This window comes from Pygocentrus nattereri, chromosome 21, assembly GCF_015220715.1.
Source record: "Pygocentrus nattereri isolate fPygNat1 chromosome 21, fPygNat1.pri, whole genome shotgun sequence".
Lineage (NCBI taxonomy): Eukaryota > Metazoa > Chordata > Actinopteri > Characiformes > Serrasalmidae > Pygocentrus > Pygocentrus nattereri.
Window position 1 is genome coordinate 15,484,839 of NC_051231.1, and position 10,449 is coordinate 15,495,287.

Consider the following 10,449-nt stretch of genomic DNA (forward strand, 5'->3'; position numbering starts at 1 on the left):
GATGTCGGTTTTTAATGCAGTGCCGCCTGAGGGATCGAAGGTCACGGGCATTCAATGTTGGTTTTCTGCCTTCTTGCTTACTTGCAGAGATTTCTCCAGATTCTCTGAATCTTTTGATGATATTATGGACTGTAGATGATGAAATCCCTTAAGTCTTTGCAATTGCACATTGAGAAACATTGTTCTTAAACTGTTGGACTATTTGCTCACGCAGTTGTTCACAAAGTGGTGAACGTCGCCCCATCCTTGCTTGTGAACGTATGAGCCTTTCAGGGATGCTCCCTTTATACCCAATCATGACACTCCCCTGTTACCCATTAACCTGTTTACCTGTGGAATGTTCCAAACAGGTGTTTTTTTTGAGCATTGCTCAACTTTCCCAGTCTTTTGTTGCCCCTGTACAAACTTCTTTGGAATGTGTTGCAGGTGTCAAATTCAAAATGGGTGAATATTGGGTGAAAAACAATAAAGTTTGAACATTAAATATTTTGTCTTTGTAGTGTATTCAAAGGATAAAAGGATTTGCAAATCATCATATTCTGTTTTTATTTATGTTTTACACAACGTCCCAACTTGGAGTTGGGGTTGTAAAATTAACCCAATCTAATGTTGTGGAAAAGTCTATGTTACAGTTTATTAATATACAACAATATTGCAACACATAATAACAGCTAAAACATGTTTTATATGACAATCATGCAGACTTCAAGTATTCACACTGGTTTCACCTGTATTGTATTTGAATTGGGTTTGAGATTTATCATAGTATTTTTTCTTTTGATTATCATTAATACAATGGCTAGATGGAAAACAAGTATGCAATATATTAGTCAAATAGGAGTTAATTGTTTTGAGGAAATGCAGCTGCGTCACATCATTGGGCTTTCAGCAGTCTAGCCCCACCCATTCAGCCTACAGTGGTTAGGTCCAGCCACTGGGCTTTCAGCAGTCTAGCCCCACCCATTCAGTCTACAGCAGTTTAGCTCCAGCCATTGGGCTTTCAGCAGTCTAGCCGTACCCATTCAGTCTACAGCAGTTTAGCTCCAGCCATTGGGCTTTCAGCAGTCTAGCCCCACCCATTCAGCCTACAGTGGTTAGGTCCAGCCACTGGGCTTTCAGCAGTCTAGCCCCACCCATTCAGTCTACAGCAGTTTAGCTCCAGCCATTGGGCTTTCAGCAGTCTAGCCCCACCCATTAAGTCTACAGCAGTTTAGCTCCAGCCATTGGGCTTTCAGCAGTCTAGCCCCACCCATTCAGTCTACAGCAGTTTAGCTCCAGCCATTGGGCTTTCAGCAGTCTAGCCGTACCCATTCAGTCTACAGCAGTTTAGCTCCAGCCATTGGGCTTTCAGCAGTCTAGCCCCACCCATTAAGTCTACAGCAGTTTAGCTCCAGCCATTGGGCTTTCAGCAGTCTAGCCCCACCCATTCAGTCTACAGTAGTTTAGCTCCAGCCATTGGGCTTTCAGCAGTCTAGCCCCACCCATTCAGCCTACAGTGGTTAGGTCCAGCCACTGGGCTTTCAGCAGTCTAGCCCCACCCATTCAGTCTACAGCAGTTTAGCTCCAGCCATGGGCCTTTCAGCAGTCTAGCCTTACCCATTCAGTCTACAGCAGTTTAGCTCCAGCCATTGGGCTTTCAGCAATCTAGCCCTATCCATTCAGTCTACAGCAGTCTAGCCCCACCCATTCAGTCTACAGCAGTTTAGCTCCAGCCATTGGGCTTTCAGCAGTCTAGCCGTACCCATTCAGTCTACAGCAGTTTAGCTCCAGCCATTGGGCTTTCAGCAGTCTAGCCCCACCCATTCAGGTTACAGCAGTTTAGCTCCAGCCATTGGGCTTTCAGCAGTCTAGCCGTACCCATTCAGTCTACAGCAGTCTAGCCCCACCCATTCATTCTACAGCAGTTTAGCTCCAGCCATTGGGCTTTCAGCAGTCTAGCCGTACCCATTCAGTCTACAGCAGTTTAGCTCCAGCCATTGGGCTTTCAGCAGTCTAGCCCCACCCATTCAGCCTACAGTGGTTAGGTCCAGCCACTGGGCTTTCAGCAGTCTAGCCCCACCCATTCAGTCTACAGCAGTTTAGCTCCAGCCATTGGGCTTTCAGCAGTCTAGCCCCACCCATTAAGTCTACAGCAGTTTAGCTCCAGCCATTGGGCTTTCAGCAGTCTAGCCCCACCCATTCAGTCTACAGTAGTTTAGCTCCAGCCATTGGGCTTTCAGCAGTCTAGCCCCACCCATTCAGCCTACAGTGGTTAGGTCCAGCCACTGGGCTTTCAGCAGTCTAGCCCCACCCATTCAGTCTACAGCAGTTTAGCTCCAGCCATGGGCCTTTCAGCAGTCTAGCCTTACCCATTCAGTCTACAGCAGTTTAGCTCCAGCCATTGGGCTTTCAGCAATCTAGCCCTACCCATTCAGTCTACAGCAGTCTAGCCCCACCCATTCAGTCTACAGCAGTTTAGCTCCAGCCATTGGGCTTTCAGCAGTCTAGCCCCACCCATTCAGGTTACAGCATAAGGAAAGTTGGAAAATGATATAATATGGAGCTCTTAAAGAGGAGAGTTCAGTTAATACTGATTATTTCAGTACATTTTCATGGAGTAATGGTTCCCAGACCTGAAATATGGACCCAACAAAGTCAGAGTTCTAACGCTGCGCTAGAGACAGACTCTGTATAAAGGTTCAGTCACAACTGTGGAGGAGCTGCTGATCATCAGTGTTTAAATACACATTTTAAACCACTAGAAGGAGGAACCTGCCATTTACAACACAAACAGCAGATTATTTCAAAATAAAAGGCACCAAGTATTTTCTGCGTTTAATAATTACATCATCTGCGCACTGTAGTAGACGTTTGCTGTGTAAGCAGTGTAGTCATAATATTTCAGGTAATAACTTTCTGGGAGGGAGCTTTTAGAGGTGGACGTCTGTTTCCTATCACCACCACTGCGAAGTTCTGACTCTAAGTTTCTTTAGAAACTGAGCATTTCACGCTAAACCACTCAAACAATTCTTAAATCCTAATCACTTAATTATGCATGGATTTTGAAGAAATAGGATATTTTCCTGCTTATTTCCTTAAATAGAAATTCGTGTCACGTTCTTTTGGATTTCAAACTTTTATTTTGAAAAACACACACCGCAATATATACAAAGGTTTTCACATGATTTTATTAAAGGAGACATTTTTCAAATACTCTGCGGTTTTATGAATGAGGAGTGAAACTTTCTTCGGTTTCATTAAAGCTGCGTTCAGAATGAGTTCCACATTCAGACAGTTAAAATCGCTGCACACAAACTGAAGTTCTCAAAGTCATTTTCCCTTTGACATGACTGATGGAAGATTTGAGGATATTAATTCAGTGTCTGAGTGAGTGATTTACAGTCTTGTGTTGCGAGATGGATCAGGTCCAGCTCTGTTCTTCTGCAATAACGAAGTTTCAGCTCTGCTCAGCAGCACTGCTTCCGTTTTCACATAGACGCTGATGAGAGGCGGTTGTTCTGCTGTGAACACTGCTTCATCCAGGGGGAGAGAGATTCAGATGTAACAGTATACTGGGAACGCACTAGCTTAGTGTTGGGAATGTTGGAATGTGGTGATTGATGGGGCATAGTTCAGGCAGGACTGGAATGTCGCCGTAAAATGACCTGAAGGAGTTAAAAAGTGACCAAAGCCCCCCCTCCGGCTGGCTTACTGATCTGTAGTTCCGGCTGTTCTCTTGGTCCGTTTCCTTGGAGAGGCTCTTGGTGACGCTTTATCTGGAAGAGAGAGACAGTACAGCACATACATGAGTTAATTTTCTCTGGTTCTAGAGCAGCTTGGACTCAGTCTTAGATCTGTCTGGTACTATATTATACTGATAGAGTAATTATTCAGTATACACAGGACTACAGATCACGAATTAAACACTGATTCTGATTTCAAACTGGCTGATGTTTTGGTTTCTGACTCCTCCAGGTCAGATCACAGCCAAAATGTCAGTGATTTTCTGAAACTTTCTCCACAGAAAACACTGGTGGTTTATCTCCAAATTTGAGGACACTGTTTCTATTTATTTGCTGAGTTTAACCAAAATGTTAACCATAAAATACAAAGTGTGCCAGACCTTCTGCACAGGCCACATTTAATGCATGTTAAACTCAGTTAAAAACAGTAACAAGAGGTGCACAAACATTCTTCACTTAGAAGACGTGGACAACAAACTTGACCGACTTCATTGAAATGGCCTTTATATAAAAACCAAAGACCATCTCTAGTCCAGACTGTCCTGTCCAGCTCTGCTCCTGGAGGCTCCCAGTCCAGCTCAATTTGTTTTATCAGAGTAAAGGAGGAACATCTCCAACCTGAGCTGGACCTGGACCCTGTAGGAGGACATCTGCACTGCACCCCCCTCCGCCCCACCCCGAGCCCCCCTACTCTACCAAAGCAGGCTGAACTCACTCATGACGTTGAGGGTCTCCTGGGGAATCCAGCTGATATCCACATCATTCATCCCACCAGTGCCTGTCTCCACTTTCACTGGAACTCGCTTCCTCTGAAAGTCACAGGTCAGAGGACATTTAACATCAAACATCACTTATTTTACTTTACATGGTAAGAAAACAGCACTACAGCCATATGTACTGCACTGATGAAAAATGATGAAGAGCGTGTGACCAACAGGAAAGTTCTCCAGCACACCAAAGAGACCCGGCACGCGTTCTACTCCGGATTTTCTAAGTGTGAGGACACCCTCAAACACAATTCTGCACATTTTACTACACAATTACTAACACAATTGGAGAAAAAAATAAAACAAATGTGTTTGAAAACAATGTATGTTATTCTCCAGTGTGTTAAGTTCTGTAAATAAACAGTAATTGTGCAGTAAAATGTGCAGCTGTGTGTTCTCTGTAGGGGGTTTGTTAATTTATTCACACTTAGAAAAACAAACAAACATTAAATTTGACCACAAACCTTTCACACATGACTGTATAAAAGCTGAACATGTATTAATTAATACAAAACTGATCTTGTTCACTGATTTAGTAAGAGTAGAAGGACCGAAGATACGCACCGTTCGGGTCTCGAGGACCTGATACATCCCGAAGACCATCAGAGCAACCAGCCCACCCAGGAAGATGTACATAAACATCCTGAAATTCACAATAAAAAAGTCCTCACTTTACTCCAACGCTGACTTTTACACATCTGGACTGATTGATCAATAAATCCACTAATGAATTAGAACAAATCAACAGTAATTCCACTCACTGGACCACAGCTCAGAGAGATCTCAATCTCACTTTCATGAAGAATCACTGCAGCTTTATTATATTATATACATATATTAAAACAGAGTGTTTGTTCTTACGTCTCTCCATCAAGACCCTCATCCACCTCAGTGATGGTCACAGTCTGGTTATAAACAGCGCTCTGGAAAACATTTCCCTGAGAAAAGAATAGCATCAAAAGACTGTCAGTGTCAAGCGACACAAATTACTATGCATAAATTAAAATGAGATATTTTAGTGAGCATGTTATGATACACCAAAGTCTTAGTTTGGTTCACACAGCCCAACATCACATCCATCATAGGAGTTCAGTGCATTGGAAAAAAGCAACAAAAGCACCCAAAAGAATGAGGCCCAGATCTTTTCACTTAATCTGAACAGACAGGGCAAGTTACAGTTTGTTCTATCTGGTGTCGTATAGCACCCCCTCTGAAGAAGCTTTAGCTGCTACAGCTTGTAGTGGATCATTCACATTGAATGGGGAAAATCACTAATGTTTACTAATCTGTGCACTGATGGTTCAGTTCATGATGATGCTGCAGATGAAGGGTCCTTGGCGGACCACTACTGCTACCTTGCTAAAGGCCTACGGCTTACGGTTTCTTAACAGACTGAGTACCTTTATACTCCTAATATACAGATCACCTTTTTTTTTAGAACTTTCTTTTTAACATAATTTAAACTTTTCTGTATAAACTGGAATTCTATTCTTAAAAAAAACCTACCAATATATTCATAAAATATGCACAAAACGCTCAGTGTTTATTATAACCTTTTTGACATCTTCTAAGAATCGCGTTTTACATCCTCCAAGAATTGTTCTTGTTTGTGTTTCACAGATGCTCATTTCAGCAACAGGACAGAATGCTGGCTTTTCTTTGTTGATTCTGTATCATTACCACAAATCGTATAGCACAGCGGAACACGCTCATCATTAACCGTCTGTGTTTTAGCTCACCTCACTGTCCTGGTAGTTCAGCAGTATGACCAGCCCAAATGGACGTCCAGCCATCGGCTGAGCAGGAATGAAGGAGTACTCGAAGGAGGCCTGTTTCTCCGGAGAGATGACCATGTCCAGCGGCAGAGCTGTGAACTACAGAGACCAGATGTCAGACATGCTGCGTTACAGAGATCAGGACAGGATTATTTCACTCTCTGACGATATTTACAACTGATTCATTAAGAGGAAACCTGTCATATCCAATTATCCAACACTTATAAACAGTTTTTATCCATTTGTTATTATAATAACACCTCTTTGTAAATCTAATATCCTTCTATCTGAGATGCAGCTAAACAAATGTTTAGTAGTTTTAGGTTGATGCTTTATATTTTAATTGATTTGATTGTCCAGAATGATGAGCAGAACCACAGGAGAGTCTAAGATGACAGAGAAGCTGAAGCTTAATATACAAAAACAAACAAACAAAAAAAAAAAAAAATCACATTCCAAAATTGGAAGTCCAAAGTTGAGGTAGATAACTTATTAAAAACTACCGTAAATAGATAATTATAGCATATAATTCACAGTATATAATAACAAAAGATTCTTTAAACATTTAATAAAATATTTAAAAATAACCTTTGCTGTGTAGTTCATAAGATAAAAATACATGCTGTACACATTATTCCTATATATATATATATATATATATATATATATATATATATATATATATATATATATATATATATATATATATATATATAGATAGATAGATAGATAGATAGATAGATAGATAGAAAGAGAATATTAAATGTTTGCATTTATTACAGCAGAACCTGTTAGAAAAAAGTTCTTAACAAATTTTAAGTGCAGCTCATTAAACCTCTGCTGACACTAACTGGCTACAAAACAATTCATTATATTACCTATAAATTAATATTATATTATATATTACCTATAAATTTAACCAAAATTAGCATTAGCTAGCTACAACAACATGCATCCTGAACATCAGGAAATGATTTTTTTCCTTTTTCATGTGACTTTTCTGAACCTGCAAGCTTGATAATCAACCTGTCAATACTAATCATGATGTCCGAGTGCAGAAAATACAAAAAGAAAATAATAAAAAAAAATCACTGTAAAATAAATCTGAGTCTGTGTTTGTGATCAGACTCACATTCTGGATGTAGAACTGATAGTCCTGAGGGTACCGGAAGGACGCCTCCAGAGAGCGCACAGTGAAATCCAGACTGCCCTTATTAGTGAAACCCACCAGAAACTTCACGATCTCATTCGCGGGAAACTCTGCGGAAACACAACATACCACTCTAAAACTGAAGCAGAAGAAAAAGTGTATAATCAGTGACACTGAGAGTAAAGGAGCTGCTCAGATGGTGCTTCCTAACACTCAGTCGGTCATTCTCTACCTTCTCCTGTGACAAAGATGATGGTCGTGTCTGCATCAGGGTGAGATGTTACATCTGTGGCCTGGACGTCTTCATCCACGTCTTCAGCATCGTCTGCATCCTTGGAGAAAAGATAGTCATGTTGACATATTAAAGGATGTGTACAATGGAAAAATTGATGTCCTTCACTTTTATGAAATATAAAATTGAATACAGTCCATATATTGCTGTTGTCGGAACAAAACCAAAAAAATTTCACTTTTTGACATAATTAGAAAATGCATGTTGGCCTTTATATTGTGAGTAAATATCATGAAGGAAGGACAAAAATAAATGTCCCAAAATTACTTGAAAATCTGGTTCCACTGATTACAAAAGTAATCTATGTTTTTTCCTTCTCCCGTAAAGTTAGCATTTTGGAGAGACAAGGTTTTGTTCCAACAGCAGTGATATGGAAATAAAACTACAAACAGAGCCATGTTTGACATGAACTGGTTGTTTGTCATTTACATATTTTTGCTTATACAGCAGTTTAGCCTCACCCATTCATACTGAAGTTATGAGGAGTATTTCAGCCTGGACTGATTTTTGAATGAGGAACAGCCAATCAGAACAGAATATAGTACCCTGTGATAGATTATGTGCATTGTCAGTTTATTGTATGTTATCCAGTCATTCTTACCAGCTCCTCATCACCAGATCAATAGAACAAAGGTGATCAATGTTTCTTACTCCATCTCCTGTTTGAGTTTCTTCCACCAGACCTTCATCTTCCTCCTCTTCCTCTTCCTCCACGGCTGCATCTGCAGCATCGTCTGAGAGATCAGGGTCGGTCTGTGCTAACACTCCACCTGTGAGAGGAGAAAGCACAGCAGGGTTGAGGAGATCTTCATGTTTATCTTGGAAACCTGGATAAACCTCATCATCCGTACACTGACAAGGAGGTCCAGGAGGACCAGGTCATATATGTTCCTTGGTATAGAACGTAATATTGTATACATAACATCTCAAAGAACCTTTAAAAATGAACAAATCATTCTTCGTCTGGATAAACGATTCATCTCAATGATGAAAAACCTGCTGCATGAAATGGCTATGAACACACTGCCTGATGACAGACACTGTAAAATAGTTTTGAGAACTAACAAAATCCCTTCATGCTGGAGGGATATATAATATGCAGGGTGCTGTGCAGCTAACATTAAAGAAAGAATGCAGAAGAAAAACTTAAAGGAAAGTTAAAAGTGGCCATGAAATACAAACTGAACTATTAAAACTATTAAAGTGTTAAAAGGTCTATTCTTAATGTTTGAGTGTGTCAGGCTGCCGTGAGGAGCAGTTAGGACACGTCACCGAACTCAAGAGGCTGCTGAGAGCTGAGCTCGACTAAACGCGTTCACCATTTATTAAACGAGAAAATGAGGTCTAAAGATCTAAAAAATGTAAATGAAAAGGTATAAAAGAGCGCTTTCGGTGGTGTTATGAGGTCTGAAAAATGCTTTCTAGCGGAGTATATGATCGTGAACTTAAGCTAAAGTTGCCTTTTTCGAATTATACGTTCCACCTTAAATGGCGCTGCAGTTACATTCTGGTGCCTGAGGTAACTGTAGCGCCATTTAAGGTGGAAAGGAGAATTCGAACGAGAAGCTGGCGAATAAGTACAATCGTGAAGTAATATTCATCTGAACATCATTACTTTACTGTAAACTCGAATATAAGCATACAGGCACAAAAACACAAAGAATAAATCACAGCAAGAAAAAAACTTAATGCCACGTCAGTTACTCACTCAGTCAGTTACTCACTCAGTCAGCCTGTCTCGCATAAACTCTCTAAAGGAAGTTTGGAAAACTCACCGTCAGAAATTAAACCACATGGAAAGGCCAGCAGGAACAGCAAGAGCAGTTTGGACCCCAAATTAAACATTTTGAGCGTTTAGGTTCTGCAGCAACCGTGCAGCCCTGAGCGATTTCACGAAAAGAGAGAGAGAGGGAGCAAGCTGTAGAAGAGGACCTGGATGGTGTATTAGAAACGCCCAGTATACGCTTACGTAAATGACGTAGCGCGCCACGCTCACTGCGTAATTTGGGCCTCCTCTGTAAACCACGTTCTACATTTAAAACCGTCCACTGGAAGGTTGCGTGGGAGATACAGTGTCACCAAAAAGCTTATTGTCTTATAAATGTATGTGTTATATCCTGTTAAAGGAGTCACACAAATATGGAAAACATAAAGATGATAACTGTACGTGTTGTCACAATGACTTAGAAGCCGTTGATCCTTTGTTGTTTAATGTATTGTATTCATGCCAATTTTGTTCTCGTTATAATTGTAGTTTATTATTATTTAGTATAAAAGAAAGTAGAATGTAGAGAAATGCATCTTGGCTCTTCAAGTATTCTTTAGTAAAGACAGTGGTTCTATATAGAACCATGAGCACACACAAACCCTTGATTAAATGGTTGTTCAGACTGATGGAGAATATCTTGTAGGTGGTTCAATATTGCACCAAAAAGGGTTCTGCTATTGCTGCAAACTTGACCTCGTAATAATAGCAGAACCCTTTTTGGTGCTATTTAGAATGATATGCAGCAGTGTGTACTTTGAGTATAATACAATTTTAAAAATGTCAATCTTCTCATAAATTATATGCTTAAATGCAGACTTTAACCAGGCAGATCTATACCTGAACATGAAGCTCGACAAACCTAAAGCAGTAGGGGGCACTGCAGCACCCTCAGTGTACTGTTTGTAAATTCCTACTAGTTTTATTTAAATACAGACTTTGCCCAGCTTCCAGTTCTTCCTGATAAATATACAATAA

The 10,449-nt window shown here is 40.4% G+C and overlaps 1 protein-coding gene across 1 annotated transcript; it reads right to left on the reverse strand.

Moving 5' to 3' along the window:
* Positions 1-3,147: 3,147 nt before the first annotated feature.
* Positions 3,148-9,642, reverse strand: LOC108424590 (translocon-associated protein subunit alpha-like). Its single transcript, XM_017692720.1, has 9 exons — positions 9,482-9,642; positions 8,358-8,476; positions 7,647-7,746; positions 7,397-7,524; positions 6,229-6,363; positions 5,351-5,427; positions 5,054-5,132; positions 4,438-4,531; positions 3,148-3,755 (listed from the first exon to the last, which is right to left on the reverse strand). Exons 1-9 carry the CDS (start codon positions 9,549-9,551, stop codon positions 3,688-3,690), a joined length of 870 nt encoding a protein of 289 aa, XP_017548209.1. The 5' UTR covers positions 9,552-9,642; the 3' UTR covers positions 3,148-3,687.
* Positions 9,643-10,449: the final 807 nt, after the last annotated feature.

Bases quoted from the DNA above. Each gene is read 5' to 3' on its own strand.
- LOC108424590 (XM_017692720.1), bottom strand. From the start codon at position 9,551: ATGTTTAATTTGGGGTCCAAACTGCTCTTGCTGTTCCTGCTGGCCTTT. The intron at 7,525-7,646 runs GTAGAGAATGAC...GTGTTTCCGCAG, and splicing joins CATCTTTGTCACAGGAGAAG to AGTTTCCCGCGAATGAGATC. The intron at 5,428-6,228 runs GTGAGCTAAAAC...TTCTTTTCTCAG, and splicing joins TGAACTACCAGGACAGTGAG to GGAAATGTTTTCCAGAGCGC.